We start from the raw sequence: 22,374 nt of genomic DNA on the forward strand, positions 1-22,374 counted from the left end.
GGCTGCTGATTCACATTAGAACCAAATATTGGCATTCTGATTGTTCTGGGATGTAGGCACACTACCTGTAGACAATTTGTGCAAGTATGATGTAAAAACAAACAGCAGGTAAAAAATGACAGAGGATTTACTTGGAACTCTCTCTTTCAGATAGGCGTTTTTTATTGCCTATGTGGTGAGTCACTTCATGGATACATTTTAAGACTTTTGCAGTAAAAGTAAATCTCGGGACAATCCATTTCATGAACGGGACATCCTAAAGATATGAAAAAACTATGTCCCGTTTTGTTATACCTCGGGGAGGGGTATAGTCAACTTTTGGGGCTTTTGTTCCTGCACTAAAATTGAGCTGCCTTGATATGAGAGCAGCATTCAAAAGCTGCCCTCAGAGCAGCAAATTAACATGGTTTTACAGTATGTATAGCATTTAAGCTGCCCTCAGAGCAGAATTCAAAAGTTGCCCTCAGGCTCAGGGCAGCAATTTAACATTGGTGTATGTATATCATTTAAGCTGCCCTGAGAGCAGCATTCAAAAGCTGTCCATATATGGAGATCTAGGGGTGATCAGGTGTGATCAATATTGGCTAATTTGGGCCCTGTCCAGAGCCCGGGCAGAGGCTTTTGTGCTGAATCCCACTGAATCAAGGCACTTTTTGAGTGGTGTAAACCACTCCTACAACTGGCTTTGTTAGTGCAGAAAAAATGAGCATGGTTGCTATGTTCACCCTGTTCACCCGGGTGTGATTTCATTACGTACAACTGGCTTTGTTAGTCTGTGCAGAAAAAATGAGCATGGTTGCTATGTTCACCCTGTTCACCCGGGTGTGATTTCATTACGTCAGACATGATTTCATTACGTCAGACAGGCTATATAAGACATTACACCACTCAGTTCACACGGGTGTGATTTTTCTCTTTCAACTAGCCCACATTAATTCATTTGGCTGGTGGTGAAATTATGAAGTTATGCCTTTGGTCAAGTTGACACCAAAGTCCTACCTGTCACTATAGGCAGATCAGAATGTCATATGAAGTCATATGAAGTCATATCTGAATACAAAATATACTGGAATTATGAATTGCTATAGTATTTCCAAAATGTAGGCATACGTCATAATGTTCCAATATTATCAAAGTGAAATGCCCTGCACAATCACTATATGAAAATGAGTGTTAGTTTGATTTAAAAAAATAAATAATGTGATTTTATAGAAGGATAACAAAGTGAATTAGTTTGACCCATGATATGATATTTTACAATTAAACATCTTTAACCTGTATAGACAATATATTAGTTGTGAACATTTAACTATTTATGTAACGTTCAGTGACTCAGACAGTACAACACAGAAACCAGGCAAGAATTCAAAGTTCACATCAAGGTTTAATCCACATGATTGAAAAATACAAAACATGTTTTAAATTATGTTGAATTGTTTTTTACCATTAATCTTCTCTTCTAGGGAACGGGGGTCCCTTGCGCAAAAAAAATAAGCTGGGCATTTCATAGGTTTGAAAACTGTTAATGCGACAACACAATCATATATTCTATAAAACTGAGTAATATTCCCCCTTAAAGACTGTCGTCATCATCATCATCATGTCACACTGATCACCGCTGGTAAAATCGCCAAAGGAACAGTTTCACTAATGCTTAAAATGTATGGAAAGAGTGTTTCAGTGAAGGTGTGTGTGAAGGTGTGTATGCATGTGTCAGTATCAGGATCAGAGAATGACAGCTTCCCCTCGTTCCAGTCCAGCTGGACTCTGATCCTTTGAGGTGCCTGCTTCAATGAAACAGTGGTTTTCCTTAGTAAGGACCATGCTGTATAGATCCCTTCTTCTAACCTTATTGTATAGTGTTCACCCTTTCCTTTTCCCTTCCTTGTGTACGACTCTGCTAACAAACCCACATCCCAGTCTGCACCAAAATTGTCCCCAACCTGAACGTCCCAGCTGTGAGTCCCTGAGTTAAAGCCCTCGGAACCAACAACGAGGGGACATTGGGCAAACCTCTCCGGGTTGTCAGGAGGAAGCTCGGAGAGGCAGGGCGCCTCTCCGAATATCACGCAGGTCAGATCTTCAGATAGGATGAGGTTTCTTCCCGCAGTGTTGGGGTCCAGGATGACGGGAGTGTAGGAGACAATGTCCTTCATCTTGTTCCAGACTCTGAAGGTCAGGTTTCCCAGGTGTTTGGCTTCGTCTATCAGTGGTCCCGAGACCAGATGTGGGGCCTGCAGTGTGAACTGGACTCTTTCCATTGTGGTCTTGTAGTTCTGCAGGAATGAGATGTGTTCAGCTCTCAGCTCCTCCTCTATGTCTCTGATGTTGTTTGAAAGGGTTAATATGTCTCTGTTCAGACCCTCAATCTTCGCCTTCACCATTTGACTCTTCTGCTGACCTTCCTCCCTCAGTGTAGTGATCCTAGCCTCCTCTTCCTCTTGTAGAAACTGATGAAGCTTCTTAAACTGTTTCTTAATCTGTATCTCTGTGTACTGCAACTGGGCCTTAATGTATATTGCTGTTCTTTCACTTTTCTTTTTAACTTCATCTAAGACCTCCAGCTTCTCCTGTAAAGGCTTCAGTGATTTCTGGACTTCCTCCTTGCGATCCAGAGCAGCTTCATCGATGGGTCTGAAACTGTGGTTGTTGTGTTCTTCAGAATCTCGACACACAACACACACTGGCTCTTGACATTCCAGACAGAACAGTTTGAGTTGAGCATGCAGACCGCAGAGATCCTCATACCCTGATGAAGTTCTCTTACGTTTTGAAGCTCTCTGTCTCGTGAAGGCCTCACACAGATTCCTCATAGCCAGATTCCGGGGTAGATGATCTGTTGAATGTATTTCCTTACAAACTGGACATTCCTGTATTCTCTTCTGTCTCCACCATTGCTGCAAACAAGCTGTACAGAAGCTGTGGCCACATGACAGGAGAACGGGATCTTTAAAGATGTCACGACACACAGAACAGGAATAATCAGACTTGGCGGCCATTTAGTCTCTGAGTGAAGCTACAAGCAACTAATACAGGAATTCAGTCAGTGGTGGTAACACCTCCTCTAGAATGTTCCCTGAAGTTTACTTTCACTGTGAATCGTGGTTGTTGTCCATTCAGCAGGTTCCAGTGGTCTGAGTCAGTATTCCCTCCTGTAGCTGTGCAAAGACAATCTGTCCCCCAAGACACCACCACAGACCTGTTGCAAAGTGTACACACACAAAATAATGTTATTGAGGTGAAAGTCAACACTGGCCCTTAAACTATCTGTAAAGTCCCCATCAGTTATGATACATCTGAATTTAGAACTATCCCTAAACCTAACCTATCAAACTACGGCCATCCAAGGCCACACTTTGGGAAAGAGGGAGACTCGTACAAGATCAAACCATGGAGACAAGATGGAGCCATGCAGAAAGACTAAACCACATACACATAGTAGTTGGAGAAATCTTCTTCATAATTCAAATCAACATTAAGTTTACATTTCTAATTTGAAAAAGTAAGAGCAGAGTGGGGTTTTGTAATGTTATACATTGGCAAAATGCGCTTTGAACACATGAGTCAAATTAGTCATGTTCTGAGGATCTTTGGTGCACAAACTGGACTTGCACATAAAGCACAGTCTAGTCTAGGTCAGGAGGGATGATATAATTCCCATGGTGCAACTCGGCCAACAACGCATTGTGAGCTTGTAGATCTGCTATTGAAACATGGGACATTCTGCCCAATGACTACGTTTTCTTTTGGTGCTTTAAGTACATTTTAAGCCAACATTTTTGTACTTTTACTCCAGTAAATGTTGAATTACGGACTACTTGTAACAGTGTATTTCTATATTGCAGTATTGATACTAAAGTAAAACATAGTACTATGTATCTACCACTGCAGATATTTGTCTCTCACTCACACATGTGTGCATAGTACATTGTTCCACAGAGTACTGTAAACACAACAATACATAAGATAATATAATACAAATAATAATGGATGTAATGAAGTAAAGATTACATCCTTAATTGTATAATTCACGCAAGGCCTCCTGGGACACTGGAAACTGGTGGATAGACATGATAGAAGTCCACAAGGGAAACAAGTCCCCAGGACTTTTTTGTGATATCCTTTTAGCTTTAATGTCTTGACTGTACTGTGCTGTTTTACATTTCTGACTAATAAAGTATCGATCATCAATCAAAGTCACGTTAAAGTACAGAAACCTTCTTAGGCAACTATATGCGTTTATCAGAAATGGGGAGAAGGCAGAAGGCATACATCCTTACCTGTAATAACTTGGCTTCTCACAACAGAAGGTCTGATAGTTGAACTGAAGCTGCTTGGTGGTGGTCACAGGTCACTCCATGGTGTGCAGTCTGCGTGTGTCTGTCGTGGTCTGACTCAGCACTGGCAGGAGTGGCAGCAGGAGGACGGTAATGGCCGGTATATATACATATTGTATGTAGGCCAGTGTGTTGTCTTTGTCCAGAAAAACACCTCCCACACTTTTCACACCTCTCACCCAGTTGAGAGAACAGTGATTGGTCTATTTCAATGTGAAAGGCTGAAGGCCCATCACAAAAGCCCACCTTTCAGACTCCATAATGGCCCATAGCACTTATCCTACCCCCTTAGATAGCACTTTTTAGACTTAGATAGCATTTGAAACAGACTTATAGCATGTCATGTAGACAGCACAATAATTGCATTGTATGTAGTCATAGCACATCATAGAACATATGTATAGCACTAGAATTTCGCGGGCCTTCGGCCCGCTCATCCTAGCGCGAAAAACATAGAGATGCCATGCCTTTCGTCCTGGTGGAGACAATATGTTTTTACCCAGCCACTTCATATTCATATAGAATCTATTATTCTCAGATGGACCTAATATCGCTACACCTGAAAGCATCAAGAATGACACATTATTGATGTTGTATTCTATAGGTCCATATAGCCTAAATGCAGTATGGTTTAATGCTGTAGAATTCACAGCTTTGTGTGTGCCATTCTTTTTTTTTTTAAATAAGTTTTATCCCACGATTTTGTAACCCATTTTTCACCCCTGTGTCAATTATCTAATGTGATCCTGGGCTCTACACACTCTCCGCCAACCTAGTCCCCATATATGGGGGACATGGGGAGAGCAACGGACTTGAACTCATGCTTCCTTCATGCCTGAGTGTCCAAGTTGCTCCTTTACACCTGACAGTGGGAGTTTCCCTGGTTGGACGTAGCGCGTGGAAGGAACACGTTATTCCAACCAGTTCCTTTCCCCTCCATCAGGCACCCCGGCTGGCCAGGGGGAGGCAGTTTAGAGACCAGGATTACTGCATGTTTTTTGTGAGGGTACCTACCCTAGGGGACACGGGGAGAACATGCAAACACCACACAGAAAGACCCTTTCGCCAACCCCGCCTCGGGTATGGGCACTGATGATGCGGAGGAGGAAACACGCCGCCAGCACCCACAGCGCCCCGAGCGGGAATCGAACCCAGGACCTTCTAGCTGTGAGGCGACAGCACTACCAACTGTGCCACCGTGCCCCCGTGTGTGCCATTATTAATGAATAATCAACAATCAGCAGCTTATGGAAACCAATTTGGCCCCCGTCAGTCAGTTCCCCCCACAATGCTCAAGATGACATTGAGAATAAGCTGCTGATTGATAAGTAGTACCATAGAAGACGTTAGGCCTCACTCACACCTATACATCTAGCATACAACAATGTTGCCTTATATAACAATATTTTGTCATTCCAGCTGTTTTGAGGCATAGGCTCAAGACAGAAACATCCTTAGATTCCACATGAATGTGAGTAAACTAAAAACATGGCATCAAAATATATTTCCTGTTATTAAGTTTGTATAGGCCTTTTACAGTATTAGATCAGGATTAGAACATTTAGAAGTAACTCTTGAAAAGAAAACTGTTAGATAGATAGATAGATAGATAGATAGATCGATCCACTTATAACCAGTAAGACGCCTGAGGGTGAGAAGCGACCGCGTCATAAAGGGCGAGGTGACGTGCACGCATCCACCTGGGTGACTGCTGGGCGAGCGCTGGCGCTTTGGCATGGGGGGTAAGATCAACATATGGAATGAATTCTGTACTGGCCATATATGGAGCATGTCTTGAGTGTACAGGGTTTGATGAGGTCAGATCAACATATGGAATGTCAGAACAGGTCAGCTCCATATAGATCTAAGGGTGAAGCGGGGGCAGTGTCTTGAGTGTAAAGGGTTTGATGAGGGCCCATGAGCTGGGACTTAATTTTCAGGCCTGTTGAGAACTCTAACCCGACTGCCGGGCGCGGTTTGAGGTCAGATGTAGAGTTGCTGGCCAATATTGATACATCAGGGATCTCCATATACTGTATGGGCTTAATTGCGACATCAGGTTGTATTTACTATGACATCAGGGATCTCCGATGCCACGTGATGTTATGAGACCTGGGCAGTGGGCACCATATATTGGGGCTTTAGAGTGTTACACTGACTGACGGACAAAAATGTACGATTTCATAGTAAACGCGACCTGCGGTCACAATAAGGCCTTATATAAACGGTTGCTTATTCACAATAGAACCAAATATTGGCATCCTGGGGGCAGAGAGCACTGAGGGGGAAGGTGCCCAACCCCCAGAAAAGGGCACCATTTTGGGGTGGACTTTTTGTGGGGGTCCCTTGTGCCATTTCACATCAGAAATATCCAACTAGGATGTTCCACAATAACTTGGCCTGTGTCATTGGACAGTAAAATAATACATTCTAATTTCCATGTAAACATAAAAATATATAATGTGTGTGTGTGTGTGTGTGTGTGTGTGTGTGTGTGTGTGTGTGTGTGTGTGTGTGTGTGTGTGTGTGTGTGTGTGTGTGTGTGTGTGTGTGTGTGTGTGTGGTGGGGGGTAGGCGTTTCTTTCAGTGGGGATCACTTCATGGATGGATTTAATGACTTTTGCAGTAAAAGTAAAACTTCTGACCATCCATTTCATGAAGAGGACATCTTAAAGATATGAAAAAACAATGTCACATTTTGTTGATAAATAGTAGGACCAAAATTACAAGTGAATGTCAGAAAAGTAAACTTTTTGCTATTTCCGCCTATTTAAGGCCTTATATAAAAGGCTGCTGATTCACATTAGAACCAAATATTGGCATTCTGATTGTTCTGGGATGTAGGCACACTACCTGTAGACAATTTGTGCAAGTATGATGTAAAAACAAACAGCAGGTAAAAAATGACAGAGGATTTACTTGGAACTCTCTCTTTCAGATAGGCGTTTTTTATTGCCTATGTGGTGAGTCACTTCATGGATACATTTTAAGACTTTTGCAGTAAAAGTAAATCTCGGGACAATCCATTTCATGAACGGGACATCCTAAAGATATGAAAAAACGATGTCCCGTTTTGTTATACCTCGGGGAGGGGTATAGTCAACTTTTGGGGCTTTTGTTCCTGCACTAAAATTGAGCTGCCTTGAGAGCAGCATTCAAAAACTGCCCTCAGAGCAGCAAATTAACATGGTTTTACAGTATGTATAGCATTTAAGCTGCCCTCAGAGCAGAATTCAAAAGTTGCCCTCAGGCTCAGGGCAGCAATTTAACATTGGTGTATGTATATCATTTAAGCTGCCCTGAGAGCAGCATTCAAAAGCTGTCCATATATGGAGATCTAGGGGTGATCAGGTGTGATCAATATTGGCTAATTTGGGCCCTGTCCAGAGCCCGGGCAGAGGCTTTTGTGCTGAATCCCACTGAATCAAGGCACTTTTTGAGTGGTGTAAACCACTCCTACAACTGGCTTTGTTAGTGCAGAAAAAATGAGCATGGTTGCTATGTTCACCCTGTTCACCCGGGTGTGATTTCATTACGTACAACTGGCTTTGTTAGTCTGTGCAGAAAAAATGAGCATGGTTGCTATGTTCACCCTGTTCACCCGGGTGTGATTTCATTACGTCAGACATGATTTCATTACGTCAGACAGGCTATATAAGACCTTACACCACTCAGTTCACACGGGTGTGATTTTTCTCTTTCAACTAGCCCACATTAATTCATTTGGCTGGTGGTGAAATTATGAAGTTATGCCTTTGGTCAAGTTGACACCAAAGTCCTACCTGTCACTATAGGCAGATCAGAATGTCATATGAAGTCATATGAAGTCATATCTGAATACAAAATATACTGGAATTATGAATTGCTATAGTATTTCCAAAATGTAGGCATACGTCATAATGTTCCAATATTATCAAAGTGAAATGCCCTGCACAATCACTATATGAAAATGAGTGTTAGTTTGATTTAAAAATAATAATAATGTGATTTTATAGAAGGATAACAAAGTGAATTAGTTTGACCCATGATATGATATTTTACAATTAAACATCTTTAACCTGTATAGACAATATATTAGTTGTGAACATTTAACTATTTATGTAACGTTCAGTGACTCAGACAGTACAACACAGAAACCAGGCAAGAATTCAAAGTTCACATCAAGGTTTAATCCACATGATTGAAAAATACAAAACATGTTTTAAATTATGTTGAATTGTTTTTTACCATTAATCTTCTCTTCTAGGGAACGGGGGTCCCTTGCGCAAAAAAAATAAGCTGGGCATTTCATAGGTTTGAAAACTGTTAATGCGACAACACAATCATATATTCTATAAAACTGAGTAATATTCCCCCTTAAAGACTGTCGTCATCATCATCATCATGTCACACTGATCACCGCTGGTAAAATCGCCAAAGGAACAGTTTCACTAATGCTTAAAATGTATGGAAAGAGTGTTTCAGTGAAGGTGTGTGTGAAGGTGTGTATGCATGTGTCAGTATCAGGATCAGAGAATGACAGCTTCCCCTCGTTCCAGTCCAGCTGGACTCTGATCCTTTGAGGTGCCTGCTTCAATGAAACAGTGGTTTTCCTTAGTAAGGACCATGCTGTATAGATCCCTTCTTCTAACCTTATTGTATAGTGTTCACCCTTTCCTTTTCCCTTCCTTGTGTACGACTCTGCTAACAAACCCACATCCCAGTCTGCACCAAAATTGTCCCCAACCTGAACGTCCCAGCTGTGAGTCCCTGAGTTAAAGCCCTCGGAACCAACAACGAGGGGACATTGGGCAAACCTCTCCGGGTTGTCAGGAGGAAGCTCGGAGAGGCAGGGCGCCTCTCCGAATATCACGCAGGTCAGATCTTCAGATAGGATGAGGTTTCTTCCCGCAGTGTTGGGGTCCAGGATGACGGGAGTGTAGGAGACAATGTCCTTCATCTTGTTCCAGACTCTGAAGGTCAGGTTTCCCAGGTGTTTGGCTTCGTCTATCAGTGGTCCCGAGACCAGATGTGGGGCCTGCAGTGTGAACTGGACTCTTTCCATTGTGGTCTTGTAGTTCTGCAGGAATGAGATGTGTTCAGCTCTCAGCTCCTCCTCTATGTCTCTGATGTTGTTTGAAAGGGTTAATATGTCTCTGTTCAGACCCTCAATCTTCGCCTTCACCATTTGACTCTTCTGCTGACCTTCCTCCCTCAGTGTAGTGATCCTAGCCTCCTCTTCCTCTTGTAGAAACTGATGAAGCTTCTTAAACTGTTTCTTAATCTGTATCTCTGTGTACTGCAACTGGGCCTTAATGTATATTGCTGTTCTTTCACTTTTCTTTTTAACTTCATCTAAGACCTCCAGCTTCTCCTGTAAAGGCTTCAGTGATTTCTGGACTTCCTCCTTGCGATCCAGAGCAGCTTCATCGATGGGTCTGAAACTGTGGTTGTTGTGTTCTTCAGAATCTCGACACACAACACACACTGGCTCTTGACATTCCAGACAGAACAGTTTGAGTTGAGCATGCAGACCGCAGAGATCCTCATACCCTGATGAAGTTCTCTTACGTTTTGAAGCTCTCTGTCTCGTGAAGGCCTCACACAGATTCCTCATAGCCAGATTCCGGGGTAGATGATCTGTTGAATGTATTTCCTTACAAACTGGACATTCCTGTATTCTCTTCTGTCTCCACCATTGCTGCAAACAAGCTGTACAGAAGCTGTGGCCACATGACAGGAGAACGGGATCTTTAAAGATGTCACGACACACAGAACAGGAATAATCCGACTTGGCGGCCATTTAGTCTCTGAGTGAAGCTACAAGCAACTAATACAGGAATTCAGTCAGTGGTGGTAACACCTCCTCTAGAATGTTCCCTGAAGTTTACTTTCACTGTGAATCGTGGTTGTTGTCCATTCAGCAGGTTCCAGTGGTCTGAGTCAGTATTCCCTCCTGTAGCTGTGCAAAGACAATCTGTCCTCCTGTGTTTGATCTGAAGCTCACACCACCACAGACCTGTTGCAAAGTGTACACACACAAAATAATGTTATTGAGGTGAAAGTCAACACTGGCCCTTAAACTATCTGTAAAGTCCCCATCAGTTATGATACATCTGAATTTAGAACTATCCCTAAACCTAACCTATCAAACTACGGCCATCCAAGGCCACACTTTGGGAAAGAGGGAGACTCGTACAAGATCAAACCATGGAGACAAGATGGAGCCATGCAGAAAGACTAAACCACATACACATAGTAGTTGGAGAAATCTTCTTCATAATTCAAATCAACATTAAGTTTACATTTCTAATTTGAAAAAGTAAGAGCAGAGTGGGGTTTTGTAATGTTATACATTGGCAAAATGCGCTTTGAACACATGAGTCAAATTAGTCATGTTCTGAGGATCTTTGGTGCACAAACTGGACTTGCACATAAAGCACAGTCTAGTCTAGGTCAGGAGGGATGATATAATTCCCATGGTGCAACTCGGCCAACAACGCATTGTGAGCTTGTAGATCTGCTATTGAAACATGGGACATTCTGCCCAATGACTACGTTTTCTTTTGGTGCTTTAAGTACATTTTAAGCCAACATTTTTGTACTTTTACTCCAGTAAATGTTGAATTACGGACTACTTGTAACAGTGTATTTCTATATTGCAGTATTGATACTAAAGTAAAACATAGTACTATGTATCTACCACTGCAGATATTTGTCTCTCACTCACACATGTGTGCATAGTACATTGTTCCACAGAGTACTGTAAACACAACAATACATAAGATAATATAATACAAATAATAATGGATGTAATGAAGTAAAGATTACATCCTTAATTGCATAATTCACGCAAGGCCTCCTGGGACACTGGAAACTGGTGGATAGACATGATAGAAGTCCACAAGGGAAACAAGTCCCCAGGACTTTTTTGTGATATCCTTTTAGCTTTAATGTCTTGACTGTACTGTGCTGTTTTACATTTCTGACTAATAAAGTATCGATCATCAATCAAAGTCACGTTAAAGTACAGAAACCTTCTTAGGCAACTATATGCGTTTATCAGAAATGGGGAGAAGGCAGAAGGCATACATCCTTACCTGTAATAACTTGGCTTCTCACAACAGACGGTCTGATAGTTGAACTGAAGCTGCTTGGTGGTGGTCACAGGTCACTCCATGGTGTGCAGTCTGCGTGTGTCTGTCGTGGTCTGACTCAGCACTGGCAGGAGTGGCAGCAGGAGGACGGTAATGGCCGGTATATATACATATTGTATGTAGGCCAGTGTGTTGTCTTTGTCCAGAAAAACACCTCCCACACTTTTCACACCTCTCACCCAGTTGAGAGAACAGTGATTGGTCTATTTCAATGTGAAAGGCTGAAGGCCCATCACAAAAGCCCACCTTTCAGACTCCATAATGGCCCATAGCACTTATCCTACCCCCTTAGATAGCACTTTTTAGACTTAGATAGCATTTGAAACAGACTTATAGCATGTCATGTAGACAGCACAATAATTGCATTGTATGTAGTCATAGCACATCATAGAACATATGTATAGCACTAGAATTTCGCGGGCCTTCGGCCCGCTCATCCTAGCGCGAAAAACATAGAGATGCCATGCCTTTCGTCCTGGTGGAGACAATATGTTTTTACCCAGCCACTTCATATTCATATAGAATCTATTATTCTCAGGTGGACCTAATATCGCTACACCTGAAAGCATCAAGAATGACACATTATTGATGTTGTATTCTATAGGTCCATATAGCCTAAATGCAGTATGGTTTAATGCTGTAGAATTCACAGCTTTGTGTGTGCCATTCTTTTTTTTTTTAAATAAGTTTTATCCCACGATTTTGTAACCCATTTTTCACCCCTGTGTCAATTATCTAATGTGATCCTGGGCTCTACACACTCTCCGCCAACCTAGTCCCCATATATGGGGGACATGGGGAGAGCAACGGACTTGAACTCATGCTTCCTTCATGCCTGAGTGTCCAAGTTGCTCCTTTACACCTGACAGTGGGAGTTTCCCTGGTTGGACGTAGCGCGTGGAAGGAACACGTTATTCCAACCAGTTCCTTTCCCCTCCATCAGGCACCCCGGCTGGCCAGGGGGAGGCAGTTTAGAGACCAGGATTACTGCATGTTTTTTGTGAGGGTACCTACCCTAGGGGACACGGGGAGAACATGCAAACACCACACAGAAAGACCCTTTCGCCAACCCCGCCTCGGGTATGGGCACTGATGATGCGGAGGAGGAAACACGCCGCCAGCACCCACAGCGCCCCGAGCGGGAATCGAACCCAGGACCTTCTAGCTGTGAGGCGACAGCACTACCAACTGTGCCACCGTGCCCCCGTGTGTGCCATTATTAATGAATAATCAACAATCAGCAGCTTATGGAAACCAATTTGGCCCCCGTCAGTCAGTTCCCCCCACAATGCTCAAGATGACATTGAGAATAAGCTGCTGATTGATAAGTAGTACCATAGAAGACGTTAGGCCTCACTCACACCTATACATCTAGCATACAACAATGTTGCCTTATATAACAATATTTTGTCATTCCAGCTGTTTTGAGGCATAGGCTCAAGACAGAAACATCCTTAGATTCCACATGAATGTGAGTAAACTAAAAACATGGCATCAAAATATATTTCCTGTTATTAAGTTTGTATAGGCCTTTTACAGTATTAGATCAGGATTAGAACATTTAGAAGTAACTCTTGAAAAGAAAACTGTTAGATAGATAGATAGATAGATAGATAGATAGATAGATAGATAGATAGATAGATAGATAGATAGATAGATAGATCGATCCACTTATAACCAGTAAGACGCCTGAGGGTGAGAAGCGACCGCGTCATAAAGGGCGAGGTGACGTGCACGCATCCACCTGGGTGACTGCTGGGCGAGCGCTGGCGCTTTGGCATGGGGGGTAAGATCAACATATGGAATGAATTCTGTACTGGCCATATATGGAGCATGTCTTGAGTGTACAGGGTTTGATGAGGTCAGATCAACATATGGAATGTCAGAACAGGTCAGCTCCATATAGATCTAAGGGTGGCAGCGGGGGCAGTGTCTTGAGTGTAAAGGGTTTGATGAGGGCCCATGAGCTGGGACTTAATTTTCAGGCCTGTTGAGAACTCTAACCCGACTGCCGGGCGCGGTTTGAGGTCAGATGTAGAGTTGCTGGCCAATATTGATACATCAGGGATCTCCATATACTGTATGGGCTTAATTGCGACATCAGGTTGTATTTACTATGACATCAGGGATCTCCGATGCCACGTGATGTTATGAGACCTGGGCAGTGGGCACCATATATTGGGGCTTTAGAGTGTTACACTGACTGACGGACAAAAATGTACGATTTCATAGTAAACGCGACCTGCGGTCACAATAAGGCCTTATATAAACGGTTGCTTATTCACAATAGAACCAAATATTGGCATCCTGGGGGCAGAGAGCACTGAGGGGGAAGGTGCCCAAACCCCAGAAAAGGGCACCATTTTGGGGTGGACTTTTTGTGGGGGTCCCTTGTGCCATTTCACATCAGAAATATCCAACTAGGATGTTCCACAATAACTTGGCCTGTGTCATTGGACAGTAAAATAATACATTCTAATTTCCATGTAAACATAAAAATATATAATGTGTGTGTGTGTGTGTGTGTGTGTGTGTGTGTGTGTGTGTGTGTGTGTGTGTGTGTGTGTGTGTGTGTGTGTGTGTGTGTGTGTGTGTGTGTGTGTGTGTGGTGGGGGGTAGGCGTTTCTTTCAGTGGGGATCACTTCATGGATGGATTTAATGACTTTTGCAGTAAAAGTAAAACTTCTGACCATCCATTTCATGAAGAGGACATCTTAAAGATATGAAAAAACAATGTCACATTTTGTTGATAAATAGTAGGACCAAAATTACAAGTGAATGTCAGAAAAGTAAACTTTTTGCTATTTCCGCCTATTTAAGGCCTTATATAAAAGGCTGCTGATTCACATTAGAACCAAATATTGGCATTCTGATTGTTCTGGGATGTAGGCACACTACCTGTAGACAATTTGTGCAAGTATGATGTAAAAACAAACAGCAGGTAAAAAATGACAGAGGATTTACTTGGAACTCTCTCTTTCAGATAGGCGTTTTTTATTGCCTATGTGGTGAGTCACTTCATGGATACATTTTAAGACTTTTGCAGTAAAAGTAAATCTCGGGACAATCCATTTCATGAACGGGACATCCTAAAGATATGAAAAAACTATGTCCCGTTTTGTTATACCTCGGGGAGGGGTATAGTCAACTTTTGGGGCTTTTGTTCCTGCACTAAAATTGAGCTGCCTTGAGAGCAGCATTCAAAAGCTGCCCTCAGAGCAGCAAATTAACATGGTTTTACAGTATGTATAGCATTTAAGCTGCCCTCAGAGCAGAATTCAAAAGTTGCCCTCAGGCTCAGGGCAGCAATTTAACATTGGTGTATGTATATCATTTAAGCTGCCCTGAGAGCAGCATTCAAAAGCTGTCCATATATGGAGATCTAGGGGTGATCAGGTGTGATCAATATTGGCTAATTTGGGCCCTGTCCAGAGCCCGGGCAGAGGCTTTTGTGCTGAATCCCACTGAATCAAGGCACTTTTTGAGTGGTGTAAACCACTCCTACAACTGGCTTTGTTAGTGCAGAAAAAATGAGCATGGTTGCTATGTTCACCCTGTTCACCCGGGTGTGATTTCATTACGTACAACTGGCTTTGTTAGTCTGTGCAGAAAAAATGAGCATGGTTGCTATGTTCACCCTGTTCACCCGGGTGTGATTTCATTACGTCAGACATGATTTCATTACGTCAGACAGGCTATATAAGACCTTACACCACTCAGTTCACACGGGTGTGATTTTTCTCTTTCAACTAGCCCACATTAATTCATTTGGCTGGTGGTGAAATTATGAAGTTATGCCTTTGGTCAAGTTGACACCAAAGTCCTACCTGTCACTATAGGCAGATCAGAATGTCATATGAAGTCATATGAAGTCATATCTGAATACAAAATATACTGGAATTATGAATTGCTATAGTATTTCCAAAATGTAGGCATACGTCATAATGTTCCAATATTATCAAAGTGAAATGCCCTGCACAATCACTATATGAAAATGAGTGTTAGTTTGATTTAAAACAAATAATAATGTGATTTTATAGAAGGATAACAAAGTGAATTAGTTTGACCCATGATATGATATTTTACAATTAACCTGTATAGACAATATATTAGTTGTGAACATTTAACTATTTATGTAACGTTCAGTGACTCAGACAGTACAACACAGAAACCAGGCAAGAATTCAAAGTTCACATCAAGGTTTAATCCACATGATTGAAAAATACAAAACATGTTTTAAATTATGTTGAATTGTTTTTTACCATTAATCTTCTCTTCTAGGGAACGGGGGTCCCTTGCGCAAAAAAAATAAGCTGGGCATTTCATAGGTTTGAAAACTGTTAATGCGACAACACAATCATATATTCTATAAAACTGAGTAATATTCCCCCTTAAAGACTGTCGTCATCATCATCATCATGTCACACTGATCACCGCTGGTAAAATCGCCAAAGGAACAGTTTCACTAATGCTTAAAATGTATGGAAAGAGTGTTTCAGTGAAGGTGTGTGTGAAGGTGTGTATGCATGTGTCAGTATCAGGATCAGAGAATGACAGCTTCCCCTCGTTCCAGTCCAGCTGGACTCTGATCCTTTGAGGTGCCTGCTTCAATGAAACAGTGGTTTTCCTTAGTAAGGACCATGCTGTATAGATCCCTTCTTCTAACCTTATTGTATAGTGTTCACCCTTTCCTTTTCCCTTCCTTGTGTACGACTCTGCTAACAAACCCACATCCCAGTCTGCACCAAAATTGTCCCCAACCTGAACGTCCCAGCTGTGAGTCCCTGAGTTAAAGCCCTCGGAACCAACAACGAGGGGACATTGGGCAAACCTCTCCGGGTTGTCAGGAGGAAGCTCGGAGAGGCAGGGCGCCTCTCCGAATATCACGCAGGTCAGATCTTCAGATAGGATGAGGTTTCTTCCCGCAGTGTTGGGGTCCAGGATGACGGGAGTGTAGGAGACAATGTCCTTCATCTTGTTCCAGACTCTGAAGGTCAGGTTTCCCAGGTGTTTGGCTTCGTCTATCAGTGGTCCCGAGACCAGATGTGGGGCCTGCAGTGTGAACTGGACTCTTTCCATTGTGGTCTTGTAGTTCTGCAGGAATGAGATGTGTTCAGCTCTCAGCTCCTCCTCTATGTCTCTGATGTTGTTTGAAAGGGTTAATATGTCTCTGTTCAGACCCTCAATCTTCGCCTTCACCATTTGACTCTTCTGCTGACCTTCCTCCCTCAGTGTAGTGATCCTAGCCTCCTCTTCCTCTTGTAGAAACTGATGAAGCTTCTTAAACTGTTTCTTAATCTGTATCTCTGTGTACTGCAACTGGGCCTTAATGTATATTGCTGTTCTTTCACTTTTCTTTTTAACTTCATCTAAGACCTCCAGCTTCTCCTGTAAAGGCTTCAGTGATTTCTGGACTTCCTCCTTGCGATCCAGAGCAGCTTCATCGATGGGTCTGAAACTGTGGTTGTTGTGTTCTTCAGAATCTCGACACACAACACACACTGGCTCTTGACATTCCAGACAGAACAGTTTGAGTTGAGCATGCAGACCGCAGAGATCCTCATACCCTGATGAAGTTCTCTTACGTTTTGAAGCTCTCTGTCTCGTGAAGGCCTCACACAGATTCCTCATAGCCAGATTCCGGGGTAGATGATCTGTTGAATGTATTTCCTTACAAACTGGACATTCCTGTATTCTCTTCTGTCTCCACCATTGCTGCAAACAAGCTGTACAGAAGCTGTGGCCACATGACAGGAGAACGGGATCTTTAAAGATGTCACGACACACAGAACAGGAATAATCCGACTTGGCGGCCATTTAGTCTCTGAGTGAAGCTACAAGCAACTAATACAGGAATTCAGTCAGTGGTGGTAACACCTCCTCTAGAATGTTCCCTGAAGTTTACTTTCACTGTGAATCGTGGTTGTTGTCCATTCAGCAGGTTCCAGTGGTCTGAGTCAGTATTCCCTCCTGTAGCTGTGCAAAGACAATCTGTCCTCCTGTGTTTGATCTGAAGCTCACACCACCACAGACCTGTTGCAAAGTGTACACACACAAAATAATGTTATTGAGGTGAAAGTCAACACTGGCCCTTAAACTATCTGTAAAGTCCCCATCAGTTATGATACATCTGAATTTAGAACTATCCCTAAACCTAACCTATCAAACTACGGCCATCCAAGGCCACACTTTGGGAAAGAGGGAGACTCGTACAAGATCAAACCATGGAGACAAGATGGAGCCATGCAGAAAGACTAAACCACATACACATAGTAGTTGGAGAAATCTTCTTCATAATTCAAATCAACATTAAGTTTACATTTCTAATTTGAAAAAGTAAGAGCAGAGTGGGGTTTTGTAATGTTATACATTGGCAAAATGCGCTTTGAACACATGAGTCAAATTAGTCATGTTCTGAGGATCTTTGGTGCACAAACTGGACTTGCACATAAAGCACAGTCTAGTCTAGGTCAGGAGGGATGATATAATTCCCATGGTGCAACTCGGCCAACAACGCATTGTGAGCTTGTAGATCTGCTATTGAAACATGGGACATTCTGCCCAATGACTACGTTTTCTTTTGGTGCTTTAAGTAAATTTTAAGCCAACATTTTTGTACTTTTACTCCAGTAAATGTTGAATTACGGACTACTTGTAACAGTGTATTTCTATATTGCAGTATTGATACTAAAGTAAAACATAGTACTATGTATCTACCACTGCAGATATTTGTCTCTCACTCACACATGTGTGCATAGTACATTGTTCCACAGAGTACTGTAAACACAACAATACATAAGATAATATAATACAAATAATAATGGATGTAATGAAGTAAAGATTACATCCTTAATTGCATAATTCACGCAAGGCCTCCTGGGACACTGGAAACTGGTGGATAGACATGATAGAAGTCCACAAGGGAAACAAGTCCCCAGGACTTTTTTGTGATATCCTTTTAGCTTTAATGTCTTGACTGTACTGTGCTGTTTTACATTTCTGACTAATAAAGTATCGATCATCAATCAAAGTCACGTTAAAGTACAGAAACCTTCTTAGGCAACTCTATGCGTTTATCAGAAATGGGGAGAAGGCAGAAGGCATACATCCTTACCTGTAATAACTTGGCTTCTCACAACAGAAGGTCTGATAGTTGAACTGAAGCTGCTTGGTGGTGGTCACAGGTCACTCCATGGTGTGCAGTCTGCGTGTGTCTGTCGTGGTCTGACTCAGCACTGGCAGGAGTGGCAGCAGGAGGACGGTAATGGCCGGTATATATACATATTGTATGTAGGCCAGTGTGTTGTCTTTGTCCAGAAAAACACCTCCCACACTTTTCACACCTCTCACCCAGTTGAGAGAACAGTGATTGGTCTATTTCAATGTGAAAGGCTGAAGGCCCATCACAAAAGCCCACCTTTCAGACTCCATAATGGCCCATAGCACTTATCCTACCCCCTTAGATAGCACTTTTTAGACTTAGATAGCATTTGAAACAGACTTATAGCATGTCATGTAGACAGCACAATAATTGCATTGTATGTAGTCATAGCACATCATAGAACATATGTATAGCACTAGAATTTCGCGGGCCTTCGGCCCGCTCATCCTAGCGCGAAAAACATAGAGATGCCATGCCTTTCGTCCTGGTGGAGACAATATGTTTTTACCCAGCCACTTCATATTCATATAGAATCTATTATTCTCAGGTGGACCTAATATCGCTACACCTGAAAGCATCAAGAATGACACATTATTGATGTTGTATTCTATAGGTCCATATAGCCTAAATGCAGTATGGTTTAATGCTGTAGAATTCACAGCTTTGTGTGTGCCATTCTTTTTTTTTTTAAATAAGTTTTATCCCACGATTTTGTAACCCATTTTTCACCCCTGTGTCAATTATCTAATGTGATCCTGGGCTCTACACACTCTCCGCCAACCTAGTCCCCATATATGGGGGACATGGGGAGAGCAACGGACTTGAACTCATGCTTCCTTCATGCCTGAGTGTCCAAGTTGCTCCTTTACACCTGACAGTGGGAGTTTCCCTGGTTGGACGTAGCGCGTGGAAGGAACACGTAATTCCAACCAGTTCCTTTCCCCTCCATCAGGCACCCCGGCTGGCCAGGGGGAGGCAGTTTAGAGACCAGGATTACTGCATGTTTTTTGTGAGGGTACCTACCCTAGGGGACACGGGGAGAACATGCAAACACCACACAGAAAGACCCTTTCGCCAACCCCGCCTCGGGTATGGGCACTGATGATGCGGAGGAGGAAACACGCCGCCAGCACCCACAGCGCCCCGAGCGGGAATCGAACCCAGGACCTTCTAGCTGTGAGGCGACAGCACTACCAACTGTGCCACCGTGCCCCCGTGTGTGCCATTATTAATGAATAATCAACAATCAGCAGCTTATGGAAACCAATTTGGCCCCCGTCAGTCAGTTCCCCCCACAATGCTCAAGATGACATTGAGAATAAGCTGCTGATTGATAAGTAGTACCATAGAAGACGTTAGGCCTCACTCACACCTATACATCTAGCATACAACAATGTTGCCTTATATAACAATATTTTGTCATTCCAGCTGTTTTGAGGCATAGGCTCAAGACAGAAACATCCTTAGATCCACATGAATGTGAGTAAACTAAAAACATGGCATCAAAATATATTTCCTGTTATTAAGTTTGTATAGGCCTTTTACAGTATTAGATCAGGATTAGAACATTTAGAAGTAACTCTTGAAAAGAAAACTGTTAGATAGATAGATAGATAGATAGATAGATAGATAGATAGATAGATAGATAGATAGATAGATAGATAGATAGATCGATCCACTTATAACCAGTAAGACGCCTGAGGGTGAGAAGCGACCGCGTCATAAAGGGCGAGGTGACGTGCACGCATCCACCTGGGTGACTGCTGGGCGAGCGCTGGCGCTTTGGCATGGGGGGTAAGATCAACATATGGAATGAATTCTGTACTGGCCATATATGGAGCATGTCTTGAGTGTACAGGGTTTGATGAGGTCAGATCAACATATGGAATGTCAGAACAGGTCAGCTCCATATAGATCTAAGGGTGGCAGCGGGGGCAGTGTCTTGAGTGTAAAGGGTTTGATGAGGGCCCATGAGCTGGGACTTAATTTTCAGGCCTGTTGAGAACTCTAACCCGACTGCCGGGCGCGGTTTGAGGTCAGATGTAGAGTTGCTGGCCAATATTGATACATCAGGGATCTCCATATACTGTATGGGCTTAATTGCGACATCAGGTTGTATTTACTATGACATCAGGGATCTCCGATGCCACGTGATGTTATGAGACCTGGGCAGTGGGCACCATATATTGGGGCTTTAGAGTGTTACACTGACTGACGGACAAAAATGTACGATTTCATAGTAAACGCGACCTGCGGTCACAATAAGGCCTTATATAAACGGTTGCTTATTCACAATAGAACCAAATATTGGCATCCTGGGGGCAGAGAGCACTGAGGGGGAAGGTGCCCAACCCCCAGAAAAGGGCACCATTTTGGGGTGGACTTTTTGTGGGGGTCCCTTGTGCCATTTCACATCAGAAATATCCAACTAGGATGTTCCACAATAACTTGGCCTGTGTCATTGGACAGTAAAATAATACATTCTAATTTCCATGTAAACATAAAAATATATAATGTGTGTGTGTGTGTGTGTGTGTGTGTGTGTGTGTGTGTGTGTGTGTGTGTGTGTGTGTGTGTGTGTGTGTGTGTGTGTGTGTGTGTGTGTGTGTGTGTGTGTGTGTGTGTGTGTGTGGTGGGGGGTAGGCGTTTCTTTCAGTGGGGATCACTTCATGGATGGATTTAATGACTTTTGCAGTAAAAGTAAAACTTCTGACCATCCATTTCATGAAGAGGACATCTTAAAGATATGAAAAAACAATGTCACATTTTGTTGATAAATAGTAGGACCAAAATTACAAGTGAATGTCAGAAAAGTAAACTTTTTGCTATTTCCGCCTATTTAAGGCCTTATATAAAAGGCTGCTGATTCACATTAGAACCAAATATTGGCATTCTGATTGTTCTGGGATGTAGGCACACTACCTGTAGACAATTTGTGCAAGTATGATGTAAAAACAAACAGCAGGTAAAAAATGACAGAGGATTTACTTGGAACTCTCTCTTTCAGATAGGCGTTTTTTATTGCCTATGTGGTGAGTCACTTCATGGATACATTTTAAGACTTTTGCAGTAAAAGTAAATCTCGGGACAATCCATTTCATGAACGGGACATCCTAAAGATATGAAAAAACTATGTCCCGTTTTGTTATACCTCGGGGAGGGGTATAGTCAACTTTTGGGGCTTTTGTTCCTGCACTAAAATTGAGCTGCCTTGATATGAGAGCAGCATTCAAAAGCTGCCCTCAGAGCAGCAAATTAACATGGTTTTACAGTATGTATAGCATTTAAGCTGCCCTCAGAGCAGAATTCAAAAGTTGCCCTCAGGCTCAGGGCAGCAATTTAACATTGGTGTATGTATATCATTTAAGCTGCCCTGAGAGCAGCATTCAAAAGCTGTCCATATATGGAGATCTAGGGGTGATCAGGTGTGATCAATATTGGCTAATTTGGGCCCTGTCCAGAGCCCGGGCAGAGGCTTTTGTGCTGAATCCCACTGAATCAAGGCACTTTTTGAGTGGTGTAAACCACTCCTACAACTGGCTTTGTTAGTGCAGAAAAAATGAGCATGGTTGCTATGTTCACCCTGTTCACCCGGGTGTGATTTCATTACGTACAACTGGCTTTGTTAGTCTGTGCAGAAAAAATGAGCATGGTTGCTATGTTCACCCTGTTCACCCGGGTGTGATTTCATTACGTCAGACATGATTTCATTACGTCAGACAGGCTATATAAGACATTA

General features: G+C 42.6%; 3 protein-coding genes across 3 annotated transcripts; all 3 read right to left on the bottom strand.

The window, feature by feature from the left end:
- Nucleotides 1-1,598: 1,598 nt before the first annotated feature.
- On the bottom strand, nt 1,599-2,999 carry LOC306934299 (nuclear factor 7, ovary-like; the record flags this gene model as incomplete). The annotated part of the gene is made up of 1 exon (XM_079516870.1): nt 1,599-2,999. One exon carries the CDS (start codon nt 2,997-2,999, stop codon nt 1,599-1,601), a length of 1,401 nt encoding a protein of 466 aa, XP_079372996.1.
- A 5,719-nt stretch (nt 3,000-8,718) lies between these two features.
- LOC306934300 (nuclear factor 7, ovary-like) lies at nt 8,719-10,119 on the bottom strand (the record flags this gene model as incomplete). The annotated part of the gene is made up of 1 exon (XM_079516871.1): nt 8,719-10,119. One exon carries the CDS (start codon nt 10,117-10,119, stop codon nt 8,719-8,721), a length of 1,401 nt encoding a protein of 466 aa, XP_079372997.1.
- Nucleotides 10,120-15,889: 5,770 nt separating this feature from the next.
- LOC306934301 (nuclear factor 7, ovary-like) lies at nt 15,890-17,290 on the bottom strand (the record flags this gene model as incomplete). Its single annotated transcript, XM_079516872.1, has 1 exon — nt 15,890-17,290. The coding sequence occupies one exon, from the start codon at nt 17,288-17,290 to the stop codon at nt 15,890-15,892; it is 1,401 nt and encodes a 466-aa protein (XP_079372998.1).
- Nucleotides 17,291-22,374: the final 5,084 nt, after the last annotated feature.

The sequence above is a fragment of the Electrona antarctica genome, assembly GCF_951216825.1.
Source record: "Electrona antarctica genome assembly, chromosome: 12".
Taxonomy (NCBI): domain Eukaryota; kingdom Metazoa; phylum Chordata; class Actinopteri; order Myctophiformes; family Myctophidae; genus Electrona; species Electrona antarctica.